The following is a 27,979-nucleotide window of genomic DNA, read 5'->3' as shown; positions in this document are numbered from 1 at the left end:
TTGAATGCCCTCTCTCTGAATGCCCTCCCTTCTCATGTAGAGTATATTACAGCTGCATAACGCTTAAAAAAGAGAGAAAGAATGATATACATAAGCAGCTAATGTGATATATTCTGCTTTTTCCTTATGTCAGTATGTCAGTCATCTGTTCGCATCATTGTATATGGTTCTACACATTTTCTCTCAAGGGCTGTACATTATTCTACTACTCAGCTATACCATTATTACCACAATTTAGCCATTCACTCCTCCAGTCCTGAACACTAAATGATTTTTATTTGCTTTGGTCAGGCTTTAATAAACAATGCTATGTTCAACATTCTCACATATATTCTTGAAGGAATACTTTTTAATAGAGAATTTACTAGAAGTAGAATCAATGGTTCAGGTTATTTATCATTTTACAACTTCCCATAAAAGGCTGCTAAAAGGTTATACCAACTTATTCTGTATGAAAGTGTCTGATTCCCCACATCTTTAGTTAATTCTGCTATGTAAAAATTTATGTTGAATTTTAATATGCACTTAAAAAATTCTTCAGGCTTTCTTTAAATATGATAAAAATAATAATTAATTTCCTCTTTTATATATGTGTCAGGACCAGCACAACTCCTTGATCCTGTTAGGGCGGGGCCCTTTTAAGATCAGGTGGGTTGGGCGGGACATCCTCTGCTACCATCTAATTAAAAGGCCCTTCACCTCTGGACAGGTCATCTGCACAACTGACTTCCAAGACCCTTTTTCGACTCCTCCAAACGACCTTGGTTCCTGTGTTGTACCTGGCTTCCACATGGCTTCCTCTCCTGGTCCCTGGTGCTGTTGGGTCCTCTGCTCCCATGCTCATACCCCTTCTTACTCCACTTCCTCCATCATCACCTCTCTCCCCTACCACCCCCAGCCTGGACATGTCTCATGCACAGACTGGAGGGCTGCTCCAATCAGTCCTCTGTTCTGTGCCACCCATTCACCTACAGTCTTGCTACACTCAATTGGGTTATAGGAGAACTGACATGAATACTGATAATATATGTGGGTTCTTTATATTCAAAACATTATTCTCAATCAGAGATAGGGATGTCATAGAAGAAAATCATTAAATCATTAATTAATTCATTCACATATCCATTGTGTGCCTCCATGAGCTAGACATAACAGCTAATAAGATAGATACTGCAGCTGGTTTTACAGAGCTAATTGTCCCTGAGAGATGTAGACAAATGAACAGGCAATTACAATACATCTAAGCTATCTTGGGGGAAAAATAGGGCTAGCCAGGTGTGTAGAGCAGATAAAGGTTTTTTAATTTCTTAGAATTTTTTTAAAAAATTTATTTGATTTAGTTTACCTTGTCATTATTCTCCAAATTACAGCATATTTTTTTAAAAGCTTTGAAGTGAAGTAGAGCTTGAGCAATTTATCCAACACACTTAAACCAAAAATAAAACTTTTATTATATTACCTGGTCATTTCAATCAAAAATGTTTTGATCATGAAAATAATAATAACAATGTTCTTCCTTTCTAAAAAGTTCTTTGCATATCATGCTTTAAATATTCAGCATAGATCCTAAAGAAAAAGCAATATTTCAATAGAACTGGAGATGTTTGTGTAGGTGAAGAAAGGGAAGAAAATGAGGAGGAGGAGAAAAGGCAAATGAAAAAATAGGGAAAATGTGGGATTCCATGGTTTTTTGTTTGTTTGTTGCTTTCTACTGATCAATAGACTACATTTTCAAAACTTTCTTTCCTTTAAGTTTTAGCAGATATACCCAAGATTCATACACTTAAGATTCTAGTAGAACTCGAGATAATATGCCTGTGTGTATCTTGCCATTTCCATTTCTACCCTTGTATAATGAACACGTTAACACCTACCTCACAGGGTTGTTGTGAGGATGAAGTAAGACATTGTGTGTGTTAAGATGCTCTGTGAAACCATAAAGTGCTTTAAAGATGTAAGCTACGCTCCGCAGTGATCTCTCTCAACTGGAACAGCTTTTCCTTGCTGGCATAATGCAGACATTTTTAATCTGTAATCAGAATAGGAGTGAAAGCAAATTGAAAATGCAAGAAGACAAATAAATGTCATGGCAAAAAGAGAGGTGCTAGAAAAAAAGAAGATTTTATATTAGATAGAACAATGCAAGTGTGACCAGACCACAAATCAATGAGTTTGTCTGAATCGAACAGAAGAGTGTTAGTTATAAATAAAAGAAGGGACTAAACAGAGTGCACGCCAGAGGCCAGAAGCTGTCGACAGAGGTCAGAACAAAATGTCAGGCTGATAAAACAAGAGTCCGGTCTCTGAAGGACAAAGCATGAGCCCAAGACACAGCTGATGAAAAAATTCCAAGAAAGTTTGAAACTAAAAGTTAGAGTTGTCAGTGGTACTCTGGTTTTATGCCTGCGTGACATGAAGATCTCCAGGAATAAAAGGGAGAGAAGAATTAGCCATTTGTTCAGATATTCCTGAATATTAGCAAGCTAGCAACATTGAACAGCCAGTTTATACAAATATCTAGAGATAAGTAGTGTCTCTTTGTCCATGGTTTGATTTGATGAGACTTCCTGTCCTGCTTTGCACTGGAGGTCAGGTAGAGTATGAGCAGTTTTCTTCAGCAGACCTTGGTCCACATCAGCCATAGGATGGCCTGGGTCACAGAGATGCTGGGAGACAGTTCCAGGGATTCAGTTAAATAGTTGTTTGACATCCTAGAGGCCGGGCATGGAATCTCACACCTGTAATCTCAGCACTCTGGGAGGCGGAGGCAGGTGAATGACCTGAGGTCGGGAGTTTGAGATCAGTCTGACCAACATGGAGGAACCCCATCTCTACTGAAAATACAAAATTAACCAGGCACGGTGACACACGCCTATAATCCCGGCTACTTGGGAGGCTGGGACAGGAGAATCATTTGACTCTCAGGAGGCGGAGGTTGTGGTGAGTCGACAGTGTGCCGTTACACTCCAGCCTGGGCAACAAGAGTAAAACTCCATCTCGAAAAAAAAAGTCATCTGACATCCTAGACTAAATATAGATATTTTAGTGTGAAAATCTAATGGAAACTTTTTAACTTGGGGAAGAAAGGCTTTTCTTCTCTCTAGACAAAAAAAAAAAAAAAAAATAGATGCTGAATGCCCTGTTCAAATTATCAGCAGAAGTGGCACAAATTTTATCATTTTAAAAAATTTATAATGAAGAAAAAAGAAGTCTGCAGTAAGCTCTGATGCTAGTCATAGTGACTTCTCTGCTGTGTTCTCACCCTAACTTGCAAGAGTGATGTTTCAGTCAAGCAAAATGATTCCTACTGTAACATATAACACTTGTGTGAAGCTCTGTTCTAAATATCTCAATTACCAGTGTGTGGTTTCGTAGTATTTCTCACCATGCTTTGCTCATGCACAGTGAGACTACAACTAGGATGTGAATTTTAAGTATCCCATCTACAACTCATAAAATGATACAGAATAATCAATTCATTTTTCATTTGATTTTTACTGAGGACTCAGCTCAATCTTAAATGAATACTGGTCTTTCTCCAAAGCAGCATTTTTGATCAAAGTAAAGCCTGTGAGGCAAGGGCTTTTTTTTTTTTTTTTTTTTTAAAGAGACAGTCTTGCTCTGTTGCACAGGCTGGACTGTAGTGGCACCACCATAGCTCACTTCAGCTTTGAACTCCTGGGCTTAAATGATCCTTCCATCTCAGCCTCGGGAGTAGCTAGGACTTCAGGCACACACCATCTGTGCCTTTTTTTTAAATTAAAAAAAATTAGAGATGAGATCTCACTATATTGCTCAGGCTGGTCTCAAACTCTTGACCTCAAGTGATCCTCCTGCCTCAACCTTCCAAAATGTTGAGATTACAGGTGTGAACTGCCACACCCAACCCAACAGGGTTTCTGATGTATTATACATATATTCCTCAGAAAAGCATTTGGGTGAAGGCCTATTATCCCAATTTCTAAATTTATAAACTGAGACATACTGCTAATAAGTGGAAGAACAGAAACTTAAAGACAGGTCTTTATATCTCTAAAGTCCTTATGACTCCATTCAATATTCCCACACTAGTGCTATGTATTTTTATATATAAACATCACAGATATGTCATGTGGAGGGTGTGCAAAGAGAAAGAGGGAAAGAGAGAAAGCGGTAGGGAAAGAGAAAGGAAGAAAAGGAAGAAATCTATAATGAGCAGTTTGGTTTTCTAGAATGGGCCTGGTAATTTGAAGATCTAAAGAAATAAAAATTCTTACAGCAGATCAAATTCCAAACAAGCATTCTCAATTATTCTTTATTTGTTTATGTTTCCAGCTTCATAACTACTTCAGCTATTGCCTCTAGTCTCCTTCCTAAGGATATTACTCAGAAACATAGTCTTCCTGGAATGCTCACAGAGCTTCCATTATCACTAATGAGAGCTACTTATGAGTGCCAGGGGAAGAGCTACCTGTTAATGTTCTATCTTTATTTTGGTAACTGGCTCAGCCGTAACATTTTTCACTATTTGGATGCTACAGTGTCTCTCTCTCTTTATTGTGTCTTTGTTTTTTAACTCCATGATGTACTTTCTTAGTAGCACTAATTATGAGTTAGCAGAACCGAGTATACCTGAGCAGGGATGGTCCCAGGTAACTTAGATAAATGCTGCTCATCCTTAACAGTTACATGGTGTTTAAAGCTTTCTATAAATTACAAATTAGCAGTGGCTCACGCCTATAATCCCAGCACTTTGGGAGGCTAAGGTGGGCGGATCACAAGGTCATGAGATTGAGACCAGCATGGCCAACATGGTAAATCCCTGTTTCTACTAAAAATACAAAAATTAGCTGGATGTGGTGGTGCCTGTAGTTCCAGCTACTCAGGAGGCTGAGGCAGGAGAATCACTTGAACCTGGGAGGCAGAGGTTGCAGCGAGCTGTGATTGCACCACTGCACTCTAGCCTAGTGACAGAGCGAGACTCTATCTCAAAACAAACAAAAAAACTGCAGCATTCCTTTAACACAACAGATGTGTTCCTTAATAGAGTGTTTAGCTAATACAGGCATACTGTGGAGATACTGTGGGTTTAGTCCCAGACCACAGCAAAAAAAGTGATTATCACGATGAACAACCAGACAAATGTTTTGGTTTCTCAGTGTATACAATAGTTATACTACGCTGGAGTCTATTAAGTGTGCCATAGCATTAAGTCTTAAAAATAATGTAGGTTCTTTAATTTTGAAATACTTTATTGCTAAACAATGCCAACAATCATTTGAGCCTTCTGCAAGTTGTAATCTTTTTGCTGGTGGAGGGTCTTGCCTCGGTGTTGATGGCTGCTGACTGATCAGCGTGATGGTTGCTGAAGATTGGTGTGGCAATTTCTTAAAATAAGACCACAGTGAAATATGCCACATCGATTGAGTCTTCTGCTCATGAGAGATTTCTCTGCTGCATGTAATGGATGCTACTTGATAGCATTTACCCACATTAGAACTTTTTACAAAATTAAAATCAGTACCCTCAAACTCTGCTGCTGCTTGATCAACTAAATTTATATAAATATTCTAATATCCTTTGTTGTCATCTCAACAATGTTCACAGCATCTTCCCCTAAGGAGTAGGTTCCATCTCAAGAAACCACTTTCTTTACTCATCCATAATAACAAGCAACCCCTAATCAGCTGAAGTTTTGTAATCAGGTTGAAGATATTCAGCCACATCCTCAGTCTCCACTTCTAATTCTAGTTCTCTACTTTTCTTATTATTTATACACATCTCTAGTGACTTTCTCCATTAAATTTTTGAACCCCCCACAGTCATTCATGAGGGTTGGAATCAACTTCATCCAAATTCCAGTTAACCTCAATACTTTGACCTTCTCCCATGAATTATAATTTCTTTTAATGCCATCTAGGATTGTGAATCCTTTCCAAAATGTTTTCAATTTACTTTGCCCAGATATATCAGAGGAATCACTTTCTATGGCACCTATAGCGTTGTATTTCTTAAATAATAAGACTTGAAAGTAAAAATTACTCTTTGATCCATGGTCTTCAGAATGGATATTCTGTTAGCAGCATGAAAATACCACCAGTCTCCTTGTTCATCTCCATCAGAGCTCTTGGGTGAGCAGGTGCACTGTCAATGAGCAGTAATATTTTGAAAGGATTTTTTTTTTTAAGCAATAAGTCTCAACAGTGGGCTTGAAATATTCAGTAAACCGTGCTGTCAACAGATGTGCTGTCTTCCAGGCCTCAATGTCCTATGTGTACAACACAGGCAGAATACACTTAACATAACTCTTAAGGGCCCTAGAATTTTCAGAATGGTAAATGAGCATTTGCTTCAGCTTACAGTCACCAGCTGCATTAGCTCCTAACAAGGGAATTAGCCTATTCTTTTTTTTTTCTTTTCTTTTTTTTGGAAGGAGTTTCACTCTTGTTACCCTGTCTGGAGTGGAATGGCACGATCTCGGCTCACCACAACCTCTGCCTCCTGGGTTCAGGCAATTCTCCTGCCTCAGCCTCCCGAGAAGCTGGGATTACAGGCATGCACCACCATGCCCAGCTAATTTTTTGTATTTTTAATAGAGATGGGGTTTCACCATGTTGACCAGGATGGTCTCGATCTCTTGACCTTGTGATCCACCCACCTCGGCCTCCCAAAGTGCTGGGATTACAGGCTTGAGCCACCGTGCCTGGCCTAGCCTATTCTTTAAAGCTTTGAAGTCAGGCATTAACTTCTCCTCTCTAACTATGCAAAAGTTATAGATGGCATCTTTTTCAACAGAATCTGTTTAATCTACATTGAAAATCTGTCGTTTAGTGTAGTCACCTTCATGAACTATCCTAACTAGATCTTCTGCACAATTTTCTGCAGATTCTATATCCACACTTGCTGCTTTACCTTGTACTTTTGTGTTATGGAGATGGCTTCTTTCCTTACAGCTTACGAATCAACCTCTGCTAGCTTCCAACTTTTCTCCTGCAGTTTCCTTAACTTTCTCAGCCTTAGAATTGAAGAGAGTTAGAGGCTTGCTCTGGACTTGAATTTGTCTTTAGTGAATGTCATGGTTGTTCTGATCGTATATGAAGGGCACTAACTAAAACTTTGTATCAGCAATAAGGTGATTTGTTTCCTTATCATTTTTGTGTTCACTGGAGTAGTACTTTTAATTGCTTTCAAGGACTTTTTCTCACATTTACAACTTAAGTAACTTTCATAGTTTCAGCCCATCTTGACTTTCAACATACCTTTCTCACTAAGCTTATTTATAGCTTTTTATTCAAAATGAGAGACGTGCAACACTTCCTTTCACTGGAACACCTGTTTTGTTACTAATTTGCCTAATTTCAATATTGATGTATCTCGGGGAATAGGGATGACTGAAGAGAGGAAGAGAGACAAAAGTGGAACAGCTAGTTAGTGGAGCAGTCAGAGTACACACAACATTATTAAGATTGCCATCCTTTATGAGCATGGTTCGTGGGTTCCCAAACTAATTACAGTAATAATCTCAAAGATCACTGATTGCCACAACAAATACAACGGGTTTTCAAAAAATTCATGGAAAATATGTACTATGAAAACACTATGCAAGGATTTCAAAAATTCTGCACTAAAACAAGCTAACTTATTATGACATGTCTGAATAGAATCCAATTTGATGCACTAAGGAGAAAAAGGTATCGGTTTAAAAAGAGCCCCTATCACAGCCACTTAAATATTGCTAAAATGGAACCAAAAACATACATCAAAGTTACAATGAAGTTTGTTTTAAGGAATGGTGAAATCACTGATGCTTTATGAAAAGTTTATAGGTGCAGTGTCCCAAAGGAATCAGCAGTTGACAAAACGTAACTCACTTTTACAAAGGAATAATAAAATGTTGAAAATCAAGCCTGCAGCAGGTGACTGTCGACGTCAATTTGTGAGGAAAACAATTCATCTTGTTTGTGCCTTAATTGGACAGAACTGAGACAGCAGAACAACAGCCAACACCGCAGACATTTCGGTTGGTTTGGCTTACACAATTTTGACTTAGAAATTAAGGTTGAGCAAAGTTTTCTCTAGATGGGTGCTAAAACTATTTTGTCCAGATCAGCTGCAGACAAGAGCAAAGCTTTCCCTGGAAATTTTTAAAAAGTGTGGTCAAGATCCTGAGACATTTGTTTGAAGAATTACAGCAGAAGATAAAACATGGATTTCTCAGTATAATCCTGAAGACAATGCATAATGAGAGCAATGGCTACCAAGAGGTAGAAGTGTTGCAGTTAAAGCAAAAGCGAACCAGTCAAGAACAAAAGTTCTCGCAACAGGTTTTGAGGATGCTCAAGTGATTTTCCTTGTTGACTTCCTGAGGAGCCAAAGAATGATAAGCTAGGCTTACTATGAGAGTGTTTTGAGAAAGTTATCCAAAGCTTTAACAGAATAAATTCCAAGAAAGTCTCCTCAGAGAGTCTCCATCATGACAATGTTCTTGCTCATTTCTCTCATCAGACAAGGGCAATTTGGGGAGAGTTTCAGTGGGAAAGCATTGGGCATCTAGCTTACAAACTTAGTTTGTCTCCTTCTGACTTCCTTTTGCTTCCCACTTTCAAAATATTTTTAAAGGACACCAATTTTTCTTCTGTTAATAATGAGAAGATGAAGCATTGATATAGTTAAATTCCTGAGATCTTCAGGTCATTAGGGATGGAATAAATGGCTAGTATCATCACCTATAAAAGTGCCTTCAACTTGATGGAGCTTGTATTGAGAAATAAAGTTTATATTTTGTGCTTTTACCTTTTAATTACATTTTCCACAAACTTTGTTTTAGTCTCCCCATATTTTACTAGTAATGGGAAAGTTTGCAAATCATTTAATGTGATTTACCACCTGCAACTAAAAACAAAAACTACATGATGATCTCAAAAGATAACAGTTAATGCTTCTGATAAAATTCAGTATCTCTTCATGTTAAAAACTCTCAATACACTAGATATTAAGGGAACTTACCACAAAATGATAAGAGCCATCTATGAGAAACCCACAGCTGACATCATATTAAATGGGCAAAAGCTGGAAATACTCCCCTTGAAAACCAACACAAGATAATGATGCCCTCTCCACTACTCCTGTTCAGCATGGCATTAGAAGTCCTGGACAGAACAATCAGGCAAGAGAAAGAAATATAAGGCATCTATTTTGGGAGGCCAAGGCAGGCAGATCACCTGAGGTCAGGAGTTCCAGACCAGCCTGGCCAAATGACAAAATCCTCTCTCAACTAAAAATACAAAAATTACTCAGTGTGGTGGTAGAAGCCTGTAGTACCAGCTATTCAGGAGGCTGAGGCAGGAGAATTACTTGAACCTAGGAGACAGGGATTGCAGTGAGCCAAAATCATGCCACTACACTCCAGTTCAGGGAAGAGAATGAGAATCTGTATATATTTAAAAAAAGAAATATGGAAATATAGAGCATCCAAATAGGAAGGGACGAAGTCAAATCAAAGTATCTGTTTGTAGACATGATCCTAAATCTAGAAAACCCCATAGTTTTGACCCAAAAGCTCTTTTCAGCTGATACACAACTTCAACACAGTTTCAGAACACAAAATCATTGTACAAAAATCACTAGCATTTCTGTACACCAGTAACAGTCAAGCTGAGAGCCAAATCAGGCATACACTCCCATTTATAATTGCCACAAAAAGAATAAAATACCTGAGGATACAGCTAACAAGGAAAGTGAAGGACTTCTACAAGGAGAACTACAAACCACTGCTCAAAGAAGTCCTAGGTGACACAAACAAATAGAAAAACATTCCATGCTCGTGGATAGGAAGAATCACTATCATTAAAATGGCCACACTGCCCAAAGAAATTTATACATTCAATGCTATCCCTATCAAACTCCCAATGACATTCTTCACAGAATTAGGGGGAAAAATCCCTACTTTAAAATGTACATAGAACCAAACAAGAGCCCAAAGAGCCAAGCCAATTTTAAGAAAAAGAACAAAGCTGGACACATTATGGTACCTGACTTCAAACTGTATTATAAGCCTACAGAAAGAAAATAGCATGGTACTAGTACAAAAACAAATGCATAGACCAGTGGAACAGAGTAGAGAGCGCAGAAACATTGCCAACCACCTAAAACCATCTGATTTTTGACAAAGCTGACAAAAACAAGCAATAGGAAAAGGAATCCCTTATTAATAAATGGTGCTGGGATTACTGATTAGCCACGTGCAGAAGTTTGAAACTGAAGTCTTTCCTTATACCATGTATAAAAATCAACTCAAGATGGATTAAAAACTTGAAAGTAAAACCTAATACTATAAAAACGCTGGAAGATAACCTGTGAAATATCATTCTGAACATAGGACTGGTAAAGATTTCATGATGAAGATGCCAAAAGCAATGCAAAAAAAATAAAAATTGACAAATGGGTCCTAATTAAACTAGAGAACTTCTGCACATCAAAACAAACTATCAACAGAGTAAACAGACACCTAAAAATGGGAGAAAAATATTTGCAAACTATGTTTTAACAAATGTCTAATATCCAGGGAATCTATAAGGAACTTAACAAGCAAAAAATAAACCAAATTTAAAAATGAGCAAAGGACATGAACAGATAATTTTCAAAAGAAGACATATGCATGGTGACCAAGCATATGAAAAAATGTTCTACATCACTAATCACTGGAGAAATGCAAACCAAAAGCACAATGAGATACTGCCTTACACCAGTCAGAATGGCTGTTTATTAAAAAGTCAAAAAATTATAGATGCCGTATTTACAAGTTTGTGGAGAAAAGAGAATCTTTATAGTTTGTTCATGAAAATGTAAATTTGTTCAGTCATTGTGGAAAGCACTTTGGTGATTTTTCAGAGAACTTAAAACAGAATTACCATTTGACCCAGCAATCTCATTATTGAGTACATACACAAAGAATATAAATTGTTTTACCATAAAAATGCATACTCAGATATGGTCATCACAGCACTATTCACAATAGCAAAGACATGGAATCAACCTAAATGCCCATCATTGGTAGACTGGATAAAGAAAAGTTGGTACATACACACCCTATGGAATACCATGCAGCCATACAAAAGAATGAGTCATGTTCGTTGAAGGAATATGGATGGCGCTGTACGCCATGATCCTTAGCAAACTAATACAGAAGCAGAAAACCAAATAACTCATATTCTCACCTGTAAGTGGGAACTAAACTTTGAGTAGATGTGGACACGAAGAAGGGAACGACAGACAGTGGGGTCTGCTTGAGGGTGGAGGCTGGGAGGAGGGTGAGGATCAAAACACTGTCAGGTACTGTGCTTATTATTTCAATGACAAAAATAATCTGATACCAAACTGCCATGACACACAACTTACCTATAGAATCAACCTGCACAGGCACGCTTGAGCTAATATAAAAGTTTAAAAAAATGAAATGAATCAATTTGTCACCATGTTAATATACTTAAAAATTTAAAAAGAGTTATCATCTAAATAGGTGCAGAAAAAAGCACTTGAAACAAAGGGGGAAAAGTTTGAAATACCGTGAGAATTTCCGAAATGTGACACAGAGACACAAAGCACACGCTGTTGGAAAAATGACACTGGCAGGCTTGCCGGACACAGAATTGCCACAAACTTTCAATTTGTAAAAATGCAGTATCTGTGAGGTGCAAAAAAGTGAAGACCAATAAAACAGGATATGCCTGTATGTTTTGTCATTTGAAGTAGAGATTTAAATCAGTTACGGATCCAGCAGATAGCACTTGTCCTGCTTAGTCCTTATCCCAGCGAACTCTCACAGCCTCTCACCAGAACCCATTATAAGGAAACACATCAGCCCAGCAAAAGTGGAAATTCATGCAGTTAAGTGCGGGAATGCAGATGAAGCAGAGAGGCCCAACACGCCGCTTCCCTTTCCTCCACAACCTGAGTACCAAGTAACTTTCCTGCCTTTCTTTGAATAAATGACTTCTGGCTTCCTATTCTGCAGTAAAAAAAAAAAAAAAAAAAAAAAAAAAATTAGCCTGTTACTCACACAAGATTATTTATTTTGCTCAAATTAAAGTACTTTCCTTGTATAGGTTCACAGCCTATTATTTCCTACCTGTCCAGCCTAGCATCTCTGAAAATATGTTGTCGTTAAGATGTAAATCTTCTTTTGGGGGAGGGAGGGTTGGGGGGCAGTCTCGGTTGGTGACCCAGGCTGGAGTGCAGTGGCATGATTTTGGCCTACTGCAACCTCTGCCTCCTGGGCTCAAGTGATCCTCCCATCTCAGCTTCCCACATAGCAGGAACTACAGGTATTTTAAAATACCTGTAGGTCATCATACTAAGCTATTTTAAAAAAATCTTTTTTTGTAGGGAATGGGTTTTGCTATCTTGCCCAGGCTGGTCTCTAACTGCTGAACTCAAATGGTCTGCCCGCCTTGACCTCCCAGAGTGCGGGGATTAGACTAGAGCCATGGCACTCGACCTGAGGTGAATCTTAAGACGGAATTTCCTGTAAGGACACAGTTGGCTTGCTTCACATGGAGTCTCCAACAAACTCCGCCACTGTGGCTTAGCCTGCAGACTCTTAGTCCTTTCCTGGGTGCTGCAGTTATTTTCATTTTGTACTTCTTACTCACATCCTGCTTAATCCATGCCAAAGTAAAATATTTGAAGCTCAGGTATATTAGGGACCTATTTAATGGAATTCTAATGTGCACTATTTAGCAAAATGATCCTATTTCCCAGTGATGTTGTGAATAATTCTGAGTTTTATTTCCTAGAAATGCTAAAAGACAAGTGAACCTCTTTAACTGCATACAAACATTCAGTTTCTATGTACAATATTTTCGCAAAAACTTAACATGGTTTACATCAAAACTTATTTGTCTCCTATAAAATGATTATCTGTTCTATTATAAAACATCTTCTACCTCACACTCTTTCCTGTTGCATTCTCACCTAGTCCTGTTACTGACTACATTACCTGTACCTAGAAATACTATTTCTGCACCAAAAGAATATGTACTTGATTAATCACAGAGCATAAGCTAACAAACATTTATTATTAATCTATTTAAACATCTAATAGGTACTTCGTAAATACTTGTGTCTTTTTTTTTTTTTTTTTTTTCTTTTTGAGACAGTCTCACTCTTGTCTCCCAGGCTGGAGTGCAGCAGCACAATCTCAGCTCACTGCAACTCCACCTTCTCGGTTCAAGCCATTCTCCTGCCTCAGCCTCCATAGCAGCTAGGACTACAGGCATCTGCCACCACCATACCTGGCAATTTTTTTTTTTTTGTATTTTTAGTAGAGACAGGGTTTCACCATGTTAGTCAGGATGGTCTCGATCTCCTGACCTTGTGTCCACCCACCTCGGTCTTCCAAAGTGCTGGGATTACAGGCATGAGCCACCACAACCGGCCCTGTCATTTTTAAATAAAAATCTAAGCCTTTAAAGTAAGTGTTTTAGGGACAAAGTGACTATTTTCAGAAAAGAGATCTTCAATGTGTTCAAATCATCACATAGCAAGTATGGCAGCTTAACTCTGCCTGTAAATTAAAGAAGAAACTTGTATTTTAAAGTTTGTATGCACTGAAGTATGCTATTTCTCCTTTGCAAATAAAAACACACAACATAAGTGAAAACAAAAATGTATTAGTCTTCTTGGGCTGCCACAACAGAATACCACAAATAATGTAGCTTAAATTATAGACATTTATTTCCTCACATTTCTGGATATTGGAAGCCCATGATCAAGTTGGGGGCAAGGTTGATTTCTCCTAAGGCCTCTCTTTTCCTTGTAGATAGCCACCTTCTCGTTGTGACTTTATGAGGCAGTCTCTGTGTGAGCACTGAGCGGGTGTCTTTTTCTCTTCTTCTATGGCACCCATCCTACCGAGTTAGGATTATGGCCTTATGACCTCATTTAACCTGAATTACCTCCATAAAGGCTCTGTCTTTCCATACAGTCACAGTGGAGATTAGGACTTCAACATATGAATATTAGGAGACGTAATTCAGTCACAATAGGAAGGCATCGAGAATTGATCTTGTGTCTGTGGGCAGGATCTCTGCAGCACACAGCTGGAACTGTTTCAGGATGAATTCCGTTTTCTTTGCCCATCTTTCGGTAATTTTGTTCTTTAAGACGACCTAAATTGCACCATAAATAGATTTGATGTATTCTGGTGTTTTTATAATTATGAGAACAACTTTGCTTTTGTTTATTGCCAATATTGCATTTTTACATTTCAGTGATGTTCTTTTAGATTATGTCTCAGGAAATAATATAAATTACCAGAATAATGCAGTTTAAGTAGACAAAAACCAATGATGATGGGATTTATGACAAACAGAATGACCTGGGCAATCACTGCTAATATTATTTGTCAAATAATCACCATCAAAATATTTGTAAGAACTGTTAAGTAGAAAGTAATGGAAACATACTTAATCACAAAATAGAGTTTATTGGTTTACATAATTAAGAATTCTGATACCAACAGATGGCTTCAGGCATAGCAGGATCCAGGTGTTCAAAGTAAATCATTTGAACTCAGTCTCCATCTCGCTCTTTCTCTTTAGATATATTGTATTCATTGTGAAGTCAGCTCTTGCTGTGTGGCATTATCTTATATCTAGCCATGTCTAAGCAAGAAGCCCACATTTATTCCTTCAAAATAACTCTTTTCATCTCTACTTTTGATCCTGAGCTTCCCCTTCACTAGCTCTTGTGTCTAGAGACAAAATATACTCATTACCTAACCTGACTAGATAAATACCAAATGGTGGACAAGATAAGATTTCCTTTAACAATCTCGGAGTGCAGGGCCCAGGGCACTAAAAAGTGGATCAAACTCAATATCTTGTTCGATCATATTTAGAAACATTTTTGCTGATTGCTTATTGGGAAGCGTTAGTTTAATTCTTCCATAATGCGAATAATTTGTAACTCTTTAAGTAATCATATGTATCTAGCATTTTTCTAGAAGTTGTGCTCAGGCTATATTGAATATCATAATGACCCATGAGGGTTTTATCATATAAAGATGGCTGGATATGACATACAGATATTCTGAATTCAGAAAGTTTGCATTGTGGATTTGATTCATGTGATTTATTTCCTTTCTTTCTTTCTTTCTTTTTTTCTTTTCTTTTCTTTTCTTTCTTTCTTTCTTTCTTTCGTCTTGCTCTGTCACCCAGATTGGAGTGCAGTGGCACAATCTTGGCTCATTGCAATCTCCGCCTCCCCAGGTTAAACAATTCTCTGCCTCAGCCTCCTGAGTAGATGGGATTACAAGTGCCCACCACCACGCCTGGCTATATATATATATATATACATATTTTTTATTTTAAGTAGAGACAGGGTTTCACTATTTGGCCAGGCTGGTCTTGAACTCCTGACCTCATGATCCACCCACCTTGGCCTCCCAAAGTGCTGGAATTACACGTTTGAGCCACTGTGCCCGACCAATACACGTGTTTTCTAAAAGTTCTCCTTGGGATACTGAAGCACAAAGTGATTGAGAAACTGTTATTTAATATATGATACTTTGGTCCTCCCATCACCCATTGCCCATCATTAGGCCAGAAATCTGAATTTTTAAGAGATCAATTTTTATAGGATCAATCATACCTATAATATATACAATGAACCCTCTGTACCAGATGCTCTGTAAAGCACCATACATACCTCCTTTACTTAATCTTCACAAGGAATTTATCACTCTGATGTTATCCCCATGAGGATTTAGAACCATTAAGTAAACTGTGCAAAATTACACCTATGGCCAGGTGCAGTGGCCCATGCCTGTAATCCCTGTACTTTGGGAAGACAAAGTAAGCAAATCACTTGAGCTCAGGAGTTGGTGAAACTCTTGTCTCTTCAAAAAAGACAAAAATTAGCCAGGTGTGGTGAATTGTAACTGTGGTCCCAGCCATTTGGAAGACTGAAGTAGGAGGATCACTTCAGCCCAAAAGGTTGAGTGAGACTATAGTAAGCCATGATCATGTCACCAGGCACTCCAGCCTGGGTGATAGAGCAAGACCTAGTCTCAAAAAATAAAAATAAAAATAAGTAAATAAATCATACAGCTAGTGTCTGTGGGGTAGGTCTGGGGTTTTAATTTTGGTTTGTCTGATTTTAAATTCCATCACTAGCTGGACGTGGTGGCTCATGCCTGTAATCCCTGCACTTAGAGAGGCGGACATAGGTGGTTCACCTGAGGTCAGGAGTTCAAGACTAGCCTGGCCAACGTGGTGAAACCTGTCTTTACTAAAAAATTAGCCAGACATGGTGGCACGCTCCTATAATTCCAGCTACTAAAGAGGCTGAGGCAGGGATAATTGCTTGAACCAAGAGAAGGAGATTGCTGTGAGCCAAGTTCATGTCACTGCATTCCAGCCTGGATGAAAGAGTGAGACTCTGTCTCCAAAGAAAACAAAAAACATTGCTTAAGGGTAACATCCTACAGATTAACTTGATTTTTCCCCTTCAAACCTCTTCAAAATACATTCATGAGCTAAATTAATCCTTGCAATAGTCCTACCATATAATTACCAAACATCTCAAAACAAATGAAGAAATTAAAGTGCAAACAGACATGATATGGCCAAAGTTATGAAGCAGGTTTATAGCACAGCTAGGACTAGAACACTGGTCTCTTGGCTTCTAATCTAGAAACATATCCTATTTCATGATACTGATCCTGCCCCTTCTCTAAGAACTGGGATCCTCCCTTGAAATAAAGCATTTAGTATTTTAACCTAAGTAATACCCTACTTGTTGAAATATGTATTTTGTAGTTTTTTTCTGTATTTTTCTTATTACCTGAAAAAATATCCCCTTACATATATTTTCTTATTTCTAAAATATTACTCTGATTACATCAAAATGCTCAAGGGTTAAGCTAAGCAGATGAAAGCAGTTTCCTAGAAGGGGGAGAAAATACAGGCTCTTTGTTAGATTTTTGAAGGTTTAGGTCATCTGTCCCTACATACCTCTGGACACAGCTGTTGGATGTGAATTATGGTCTCTCCTGGCTGGAGTAAAGATAATGAAGATTGTACACACTGTTACCTTCCACTGATTGCAATAAGTCAGTCTGATGATAGTTTGCAGAGACCTGAACAGTTATGAGCATAAACAAAATATAGCACACAATGCTATATGTATATTGTATGTATATTGTCTTTCCTTTTTTAGTATTAGACTTTAAGTTCTGGAGTACATGTGCAAAACATGTAGGTTTATTTCATGGGCAAACACGTGCCATGGTGGTTTGCTGCATGCGTAACCCAGTCATCTACATTAGGCAGTTCTCCTAATGCTATCCCTCCCCAACACCCTTACCCGCTGCCATGCCTCCCCTAGTCCCCCGCCTCGCTTTTCAGTTACCTCCAAACTCCAAACTCAATTCAAGGCACAAACATTCATTTGTTCTGGAAAATGATTTTCTGTTCATAAAAAGTCGAAGAATTCTATACTGAGTGGTCAGCTTTGCCAATAACTAGATAGATTGGGGGCAAATTGAGGGCATTTTCCCCTATAAGACCCACATCTTAAATCCCCTACAATCAAGAATTTCACAGGCTCTCAGAATATCTTCCAGAATAAAATACAATTAATCATTCAATTACTTCTGTGTATATAGTACTTCATAGTTTGAAGTACATTTTGTTCACTTATTATCACATTGGAAACCTCCATTCTTATAGGAAGTTATTATGCTTAATTTGTAATTGGGTAATTGAAGGCACAAAGAGGTTAGATCATTTATTAGTGCCTAAATGTCTTATAATGAGGGACCTGAGGACTTTTACAAGGTCTAGTTGAGGCCCGGAGTTTTCAGAAATCTAAAATAATGATAATATAATTTATGTTATTTTATGATGAGGGCTTTCAAAATAAATTCTGTTCAGTGTCCTAATAAGTGACTTAATTATTTCTGAGACCAGGGTTTTAAGTGGAAAGGAAACATTTAAATGTCCTATAAATAGGTAATTCTCCTTCATAAAGTTTAAAACTTTTTTCTTCTAAGTAACTCTATAAAAGACTCATTAATAAAATAGTAAATAACAAGATTGCTCTAAAATGATAGCAAATATCTCCATATGTGAACACTGTCCTTGAAAACACCAGTATGCTCCTTGAAATGCAGCCATTTTCATTTAATTGGGAATTTTGGAAATCCAGTGGTGGACACAATTATAGCTTATGATACGCTGAAGAGAACTTTCACTGACAACCATGTTCTGCTTTGGTCTCACCTGACTTTTCAGTTTGTTTGCTTTTTTCTCCCACATAGACTTATTCATAATCACATCCCGTGGAGATCTATAGAATGAGAGAGATGTTCTTTTTAAACACAAAATTCTTCTTTTATCTTAAGTATTTACCATTTTTTAAGCAAGACTATTTTAAAGTCCTATCTTACAATTGAATTCAAAAACTATCTTAGATATAATAAATAGTAATCTACTTTTTAATTTTCTTAAATGGAAATAATTAACTTTTACTCAAAATTCAGTTAAACTTAACACAATGTCCAATGAGTTTATTTTGAAGCAACAGATTTTCAATCTTTATTTTAGTTGTTCATCAGGTGAACTATGGATGTTCAGTATGATCACGGTTGACTTTGCTAACTAATTAATTTCCAGCATGACCATCACTACTACTAAGCTATTCTGCATATCTTGGGGTCATTTTGTTGCCTAGTACGGAGAGAAAATTTAGCACCAACACCATATTCTAAGGCAATTCCAGAGCCCCTTAGCTGCAACAGTTTAATGAAGATTCAGAAAAATTATATTTTTCTATGTCTTATATCTCAGCCAGCTCCATAGTTGTGGGTTTAATAGTATTTCCAAAACTTCATGTTCACCTGAAACCTCAGAATATGGCCTTATTTGGAAACAGAATCTTTGCAGTTATAATTAAGCTAATATGAGGAGATCATACTAGATTAGCATAAACCATAATGTCTTTAAGAAGAAGACACACAGACATAGGGAAGAAGGCCACGTCAAGATGGAGGCAGAAATGAGAATGATGCAGCTACAATTCGAACACTGCCAGGAATTGTTGGAAGCCACAGGAAGCTACAAGAGGAAGGAAGGATTCTTCCCTGGAACTTTTAGAGAGAGTATAACCCTGCAGACATCCTGATGCAGACTTCTGTCCTCTGGAACGGTGAAAGAATAAATTTCTCTTTCAAGCCATGCAGTTTGTGATAATTTGTTATGGTGGCCCTAAGAAACGAACACACCTACACACCTTTGGCTAAGACCTTTCATACCGCTTTATTTTATCAATGAGCACCACCTTTCTCCCTTTATTTGAGAATGTGCCCTACCTCCACTTGGGCATCTAAGAGAATTTTACTGAAGATTTACTTAGCATCTAAGAGAAGTTAAGCAGACGGGTGTGTCTAGAAGAGTCGGTTGTCTTGAAATTCTTCAGCTAACTTAAACACCCAGTTTTCCTCCCTGGCCCTTTTCATCGGCCCTGTTGCTATAAGACTTTCAGACACTAAAATTCTCCACCAAAATTCTCTTCCTCTAGTTATGTCCTCTTGTGTCTGCCCCAGGATCTCCCAAATGCTTGTCTCCCTGGCTTTAGGAGTAGCACTTACAATGTGTTATTTTTCTAGAGAAATTTAACTCATTGTCTTCAGGTTCTCATATTTTGGTTGTACATTTTATTGCTAAGTATCTCATTAAGGTAATTACCTTAAAGAATCAGTTATCTTCTTATAGGAATTTTGCCATGTGAGAACTTCCAGGTCAAACTGCAACCAATTTTTTTTAATTTCTGTGTTCCTGGTGGATTTCAAATATCATAACCACCACTGTAATAAATTTAACCCTAAATCTCAATTCCAATAAAGGATACAAAAAAGAAATCATGACTATGATTAAACAATAGGGTAATAACTGAAATGAAATAGTCATTTCAAAAGTCATTTCTCAAAAGTCATTCCTGAAAATGAAATGAACTTTGAAATGATGTAGTCTTTCAAAAGTCACTTCTCAAAAGTCATTCCTCAAAAGTCATTTCTAACTTCAGTTATTTGTTTTCATTGAGTAGTGGTAATTGACTCGTGGAAAGAAGACCTTACGTGTTACCTGACTTTTTAAATTTGGATGTTGTCTTTCTAATAGAGATTAATAGATTCATAATATGTTTTCCCTAGCTTTTAAGGATAAACTTGTATATGGACACATTAAATGACTTGTTCAGGGTTCAGATATGGCTCTGTCAACATTACTGTGAATGTGTTTCCTTCATTAAATATATTTCAAACATAAGAAAGAAAGTTTATAATAAACAGCTAATGCATAGTCATGTGTACACCACCACTTGGATTTTTGAAATGTTCACATATACTATGTTGACTACAAGTATTCGTATTTTAAGAAATACAATGTTGGCTGGGTGCAGTGGCTCATACCTGTGATCGTGTCACCTTGGGAGGCCAAAGCAGGAGGATCACTTGAGCTTAGAAGTTTGAGACTAGCCTGGGCAACATAGCAAGACCTCTTCTCTGCAAAAAATATGTAACATTAGCTGGTCATGGTGGCATCCACCTGTAGTCCCAGCTGATTGGGAGGCTGAGGCAGGAGCATCACTAGAGCCCAGAAGTTTGAGGCTGCAATGAGATATGACTGCAACATGGCACTTCATTCTGGGAGGCACAGGGACACCTTGTCACTCAAGAATTTTTTTTTTCTGTTTTTTAAAAGAAATGTAATGTTACGAACACAGTTGAAGTCCCGGTATGTCTACCTGTCTTCCTTTCCAGGGTAAATTTCTATCCTGGAGTTTATGTTTCCTTCCATTCACATTTTTATGCATCTACCACATATGTATGTATGCATAAACAGTAGATGGCATTGTTTTGTGTGTTATTTTACATAAATAGCTTATACTATGTCTCTCATTCTGAGCATGGTCTTGCACTGCAATTTTATAAATTTCAGCTTTATTCGAGTCATGAATAAAGCTGTAAAGATAGTGAATAGCCTTATCACCATTTATTTTAATTAAATTAATTTTAGTTTAAAAGACAATATAATTTCAGAAAGTAGAAAAAAGATTAGATCTTCAGTTTCTGTCGCATATACAAAATTACTGTCAATATACTTGGGAACTTCCTTCCAGCCTTGTTATAAAGAAAAATTTTTAAACAATTTTAATCAAATTTAAAAATCTTAACATAGTCACTTAATGTTTATCTTTTTCCTCCATTTTCTACATGATCATTTTGACAGTTATGTTTAATGCCCCTAAAACTATGCATCAAATATAAATAGAGTTAAGCTATCTGTGTATTATGAGATAGTTAATAGATTTCTCTTTTAACTCCTCCTTTAAAAATAAGGCTTCAATACACAAAACAAAGATAACCACTTATATTGTTAATTTTTACTATATTTGTTGTAATTTCCTCAGTTTAGATTATAAAAATACTTCTTCTTTTGTAAATTATCTGCCGTATTGTTTATGTTTCTTTTTGTGTCTTAAGTTTATAGAAACATGAATCAGCTACCTGTCTAATAACTTCTATATACATTGCAAATTTTGTACACAGATTTTTAGAAGTATGAAGAGGTTATTAGCACTATCCCTTTTCTAAAGAACTGAGACATAAGAATAGTGAGATAGACTTTAAAAAGTTAAACTATAGGCCAGGCGCAGTGGCTCATGCCTATAATCCCAACACTTTGGAAGGTTGAGGTGGGTGAATCAGGAGGTCAGGAGCTCAAGACCACCCTGGCCAAGATGGTGAAACCATATCTCTACTAAAAATACAAAAATGTAGCCGGTTGTGGCAGCTGCCTGTAATCCCAGCTACCCAGGAGGCTGAGGCAGAGAATTGCTTGAGCCTGGGAGGCAGAGGTTGCAGTGAGCCGAGATCACGCAACTGCACTCCACCCTGGGAAATGGAACAAGACTCTGTCTCAGAAAAAAAGAGAAAAAAATTAGACTATAGAATGAACATTCGATGAATCAGCAGAGATATGTAAAATCATTTAAGCTGACTGAATGTATTAACATATATAAAGAAAAACGTGTTAACCAAAGATCACCGGCCAGTCCCAGAGGCAAAATCTCACTGCTAGGTCTCATTGTAAATTAATAAATTAATTAAACTAAGAGTTCATTGCTTGTGATTTGGCTTCCCATGCAGATTGCCCAAGGGGAGAAAATGGCCTTGTCAAACAGATTCAAATATCCTAGTTTTTGAGGCAATTACATTTCTCTTTGTAAATTGAATTGACATTTAGTCCCAAGATTCTGTTTAACATTAGTCTGCCTCTAAGAGATAGATCTGCTCACTGAGCTGACAAAATCAGATTTTCTAACATCTAAGGCTTCTCTGATCAGAGTCTCCCACTAAACCCTCATATTTGGAAAAGCCCTCAGTAGCCAGCCATGTGCGTTTTCTCCATAAAAACTCTCATGTTTATTGCCAGTTAAATTGATCTTTCCTTCATGATTTTTCTGTTTCTACACATAGAAACTCTATTCTGTTCCCTCTAAAGACTTGTGAAATATTAAAATCTGTTTCTTATATTATTTGGTATTTTAAGCATTTGTCAATTTAATCTCACTGGGTAATGCAGTCCATGTATCAAGAGAAGCTCACCATTCATTCATTTACTCATTCATGCCATAACTCTTCATCAAGTGACTACTAAGTGACAACCTGCATTCTGCCAGACACTGAAAAGATGACCATGAGGGGTTTCTTTCAGACTAATGGGGAAAACAAGTTTACAGAGATTTGATATAGCATTTGTCATAGTGCTGTAGTGTAACCAGTCTAAATTTGGAGATTGAGAGTGGAGAAATAAGAGGGGAAGAGGGAAGGGAAGAAGGAACATTCCAGACAGGAACAAAAGCTCCAGAAATAAAGGAGAATGAGACTTATTTGAAAAATGTGAAGAGTTATATGACTAAAGTAAAAAGACAGAAATGCAGGGGAGGAATTTCTCAAGGGTTAGATTGGAAGGTGAGCAGAGATTAATCATCACCTTATTTATTCCAGAAGTCACTTGGCAAGAATATCCCCATGAAATCCTCTATCATTCTAGTCTATTATGTTTGTAATACTACCAGGGATTCCCAAACTTTTTCTTTAGAGAAACAGATAGCAGGCTGGGCATGGTGGCTCATGCCTTTAATCTTAGCACTTTGGGAGGCCAAGGTGGGTGGATCACCTGAAGTCAAGAGTTCAAGACCAACCTGACCAACATGGAGAAACCCCATCTCTACTTAAAAAAAAAAAAAAAAAAAAAAAAATTAGCCAGGTGTGATGGTGGATGCCTGTAATCCCAGCTACTCAGGAGGCTGAAGCAGGAGAATTGCTTGAAACTAGGAGGTGGAGGTTGCAGTGAGCCAAGATCAGGCCACTGCACTCCACCTGAGCAACAAGAGCAAGGTTCCATCTCAAAAAAAAAAAAGGAAAGAAATAGTAAATATTTGCATAAATGCACCAAGATTATTAAAATAACAATCTTTTAGGCCATAGGAGAACTTCCCTGGATATTTTAGCATCTATCACTAAGAAATAGGCTATAAAATATGAAGTTAGGTGACTTAGAACTGTGAGTCTGTCACCGAGAAAGAGACAGTAACTGTCATTGAGAACTCTAAAATATAAGCATAGGAGCTGTTAGCAGACATGTTCTATCAAGTGAACTGGAGAGCAATGATATCTAGCTTGCAATAAAAAAAGGATAATAAAGCAACCTACAAAAAGAAGCTTGGACAGAAGTTGAAGACTCCTAGGTGGATTCAGGACTTAGTCAGCTATTCCAGATACCTAACTATAATCTTATCCTTTGATTCTATGAAATATCCCATGATCCTTAAAATGCATTATTATTTCCATTTTGGTTTAAGTTACTGTAGTTTCTGTTTCTGTTTAATTAATAATACAGGGAATCATTGTTTATGCATATAGTCAGTGCTTATGTGTGTTTATTTAATTTGAATCTAGAAAATGTCTACACAAAGTTAAGAGGTAACGGTTATCCAGGAATATATATATATATATATATGTGTGTGTGTGTGTGTGTGTGTGTGTGTGTGTGTATAACTGTCTTCTGAAATCTTTATATATAAGATAAAAATTTCCAAATGAAAAAAAAAAAACCTGTCGGACTAAATATATTAGTTTGACACCAAGGAAACCATAAACATTATTTACATCTCTATGACAATGTGTTAGGTAGTTTCAGAGAAGATCTGATCCTTCACTTACAGAGAAAATGCTATGATGGGCCGGGCATGGTGGCTCACACCTGTAATCCTAGCATTTTTGGAGGCCGAGGTGGGTGGATTACCTGAGGCCAGAAGTTCGAGACCAGCCTGGATAACCTGGTGAAACCCTGTCTCTACTAAAAATACAAAAACTAGCTAGCCATGGTGGCAGGTGCCTGTAATCCTAGCTACTCGGGAGACTGAAGCAAGAGAATCACTTGAACCTAAGAGGTGAGGTTGCAGTGAGCCTAGATGGCACCATTGCACTCCAGCCTGGGCAACAGATCGGTACTCTGTCTCAAAGAAAAGGAAAACGAAAAGGCTATGATCGAGGTTGATGACAAAATGAACCTTTCCACACCACCAAACAGAGCAGTTGAATGGTGGGTGAAGCCAACTCTCAAATGAGTCTACTGACCTATTTAGAGACCATTCCTTTGTATTACTACAGAGATGGTCAAGGATCAGTAATATGTGGTCACCTGTTAATAGTTGATTTGTAACTGAAAAATATTTCTGGTGACAGATAAGGGTTAGCATACCCAATCATATTTGGCTCTAAAGAATTTGAGTAGAAATATCCACTCCCCCTCAAGATCCCTTGAGCATAGGGAATTTTCTAGAAATTTACAGTCATACATTCTTTTTGCAATAAATGAGATCAAAGGATCGCATCAGCAGTACCATCTGTTTCTGATATAATATGTCTCCTCTTGTAAATATATGCTACAGCCATCTAGGTTAGTGGTTCTCAAAGTGTGGTCCCTGGACCAACAGCATTAGCTATTGGAAGCTTGTTAAAAGTGCAAATTATTGAGCCCTACTCAAGATGTACTGAATGAAAAACTCAGCATGAGGTTAATCTGTCATTCTACTGTGTATTATTGTTTGAGAACCACTGCTCCAGGACAAGCAAGGCTCATTAATGACATTTTGGAAGGAGTAAGAGGTAAACAACAGGCAGTGAGAATGTTTACATACACTTGTTTGGCCAATAGGTCAAGTAGGCTTATATAATCAAATATTTGAATATGTCTATTTTTTCATAGCATGCATGATAAATTTATTTTTGGACATAGTTGACTTATATAAAAATAAACATTTGAACATCACACTAGATAATAAAATACAACTCCAATGTGTAAAGACTTTACACAATCCATTCTTAGATTTTTCTCTCTCATTTTCTTTAGGCAATTACAGGAAATTATTGGGCCACTCAGGAATTTTACTAGTAATTGAAAGTTGAAATACTGTAATAACAAATTATTTTTATTTTTTAAAATGTTTTTAATTTACGCTTATTAAGTGAAGAAGGGCTTATGCACTCAGATGTGATTACACCAATTCAGTATTTAGCACTGAATTATATTTTGGAAGAATGAACAGAATAATTGTAATTATATATATTAACATGCCACCTTTTATCTTTCTGCATGGCTCAGGTTACTCAGTTTCATTACAGGAAATTGTCAGTAATCTAATAACTTTAAATGTTATTAAATTGTTGTTAAAACAGTGATTAGCATAAGTTAAAACCATTTGTTAGAAACATAATCTAACAACCTTAAATATTATTAGATTACTATTCTAATAAACTGAATCTGAATTTGAGAAAAAAAAGTTACTGAATATTTCTTCAATTAATGGAGCTTCAAAAAGCCACACTGTAAATCTCTGTTTTTACATTAGAGAGATATTTTTGTTGTGACAATTACATCTTGCTTTTTTTATAATGCATTTCTTAAACTGATATTTGAAAAGATATGTTTAAATAGAATTGCATTTATTCATTCATTTTTATGAATAGAAAATATTATTTGTATTTGTTATTAACTAAATTTTAAAAAATATTTTTCATCTCTGCCTTTCATGTTCTTTAGCCAAATAATTTTCTACATAAATAATTAGCAGAATAATACAGGCTGCTTAAAGAATTTTGATAATCCAAGTGAACCACTCTTATATTTGTTGTACTATTTTATTTAATCTGTCCTTAGGTCAAAGTGTGTGTGTGTGTGTGTGTGTGTGTGTGTGTGTGTGTGTATGTTTTCAAAAATAGAAAAGAACCATTTTGTATTTATGTAAATCTTTCTGTAGTATGATGAAGATTTTACAAGTTTATTGTACATATGGTCATTTTGATTAGACATTACGGAATAAAATTAATTGAATAGTTATAAACAAAGTTTCTTTGTAGTTTAATATTTTAGTCATTTCTCAAAATACACAAAATTGTCTGATTTTTTAAATCTCATTAATATTTTTTTCTAAAAAAAAACACAGAAAACTTTGGTACAAAATCCAGGAACCCCACAACAAGGGAATTCTTTGCAATTTCTAAATGAATGTTGTTACTACAGTTACCTTGTTTCCCTTGGTAAAAGATATGAAGTTTGGTCACCTATTTTTGTGTTTATGATATTCTAAAATATCTGCTCCTTGACTTCCTATTGAAAGTCTCTGCATTATATGTTCATAAGTTCATATATTTGTGTATCAGGAAAATAATGAACCATTTAGTAATAAATTTTTAATAGTGTGAAAAATCTATATGGCATTAGTAAACTTGTATCTGTTAAAATTGAAAGTCGTTGAAACAAAATCTTTGAAGTGTCCTCGTATGTATAAATCACATGTAAGAGATTGGATTTTGCACTTCAGCTTTTAAAATTGCAGTATTTGCAGTTAAACTCTTTACCAATAGGTGGTGCTAGAAAGTTTAATATTTATTCCAGGAGTTGAACTTACTGGAAAAATGTGTTAAAATGTTTTTTTGTGTGTGTTAAAAAAAAAAAAAGTGTTATAAAACAGTATGTACGTAATTAATACTTGCTTGTCTTTTTTTACAGCTCCATTTAAGAAAGTTCGACTGGTTGGTGGGAGCGGCCCTCACGAAGGGAGAGTGGAGATACTCCACAGTGGTCAGTGGGGTACAATTTGTGACGATCGCTGGGAAGTGCGAGTTGGACAGGTCGTCTGTAGGAGTTTAGGATACCCGGGTGTTCAAGCTGTGTACAAGGCAGCTCATTTTGGACAAGGTAAGTTAAAAAAAAAATCTTACTTGTTTAAAAATGAAATATAGGCATTTTCTAATGACACAGAACAAAGTAGGGACAGGAACTTAGTCCAGGCTGGGTAGAGTGGCTCATGCCTGTAGTCCCAGCACTTTAGGAGGCTGAAGCAGGAAGATCACCCGAATAAAGGTGTTCACGACCAGCATGGACAACATAGTAAGACCCTGCCTGTACCAAAAATTAAAATTAAAAAAATAGCCAAGCATGATAGCATGTACCTGCAGTCCTAGCTACTATAGAGGCTGAGGTGGGAGGGTTCTTGGGTTAAGGAGTTCCAGCTTACATGAGCTATTGTCACACTGCTGCACTCTGGCGTAGGTGACAGAGCAAGCTGTGTCTCTGGAAAAAGGAATTTTTATAGAAAACTAGAAAAATGTAAGATGAACTTCTCAAATGCCTAGAAGATATTACCAAGTGCTATTATGCTGTAATTTGAGTAATGACTATATGCCAGGCACTGTGCTAAATACCTGAATAGTATGAATAATAGGTCGCAATTACATCCTTTACTATTTTACCTAAAATAATTGTCATATTATGCCATCCATGGTGGCTCATTGTGTAATCATAGCACTTTGGGAGACCAAGGTGTGTGGATCACTTGAGGTCAGGAGTTCGAGACCAACCTGGCCAAC

The 27,979-nt window shown here is 36.9% G+C and overlaps 1 protein-coding gene across 8 annotated transcripts in view; it reads left to right on the top strand.

The window, feature by feature from the left end:
• Positions 1-27,979, top strand: part of MSR1 (macrophage scavenger receptor 1) — a 568,786-nt gene that overhangs the window by 320,070 nt on the left and 220,737 nt on the right. For 7 of the 8 annotated variants that reach the window (XM_074383957.1, XM_074383956.1, XM_074383955.1 and 4 more), the window contains one exon: positions 27,120-27,308. In XM_074383957.1, the coding sequence (XP_074240058.1) occupies positions 27,120-27,308 (189 nt within the window). Of the gene's footprint in view, positions 1-709; positions 12,111-27,119; positions 27,309-27,979 lie in introns of those variants that run through there. The other variant, XM_039461187.2, reaches the window with a different exon arrangement.

This window comes from Saimiri boliviensis, chromosome 13 (genome assembly GCF_048565385.1).
Source record: "Saimiri boliviensis isolate mSaiBol1 chromosome 13, mSaiBol1.pri, whole genome shotgun sequence".
In the NCBI taxonomy this organism is placed as follows: Eukaryota; Metazoa; Chordata; class Mammalia; order Primates; family Cebidae; genus Saimiri; species Saimiri boliviensis.
This window is presented reverse-complemented; position numbering and strand designations above follow the sequence as displayed.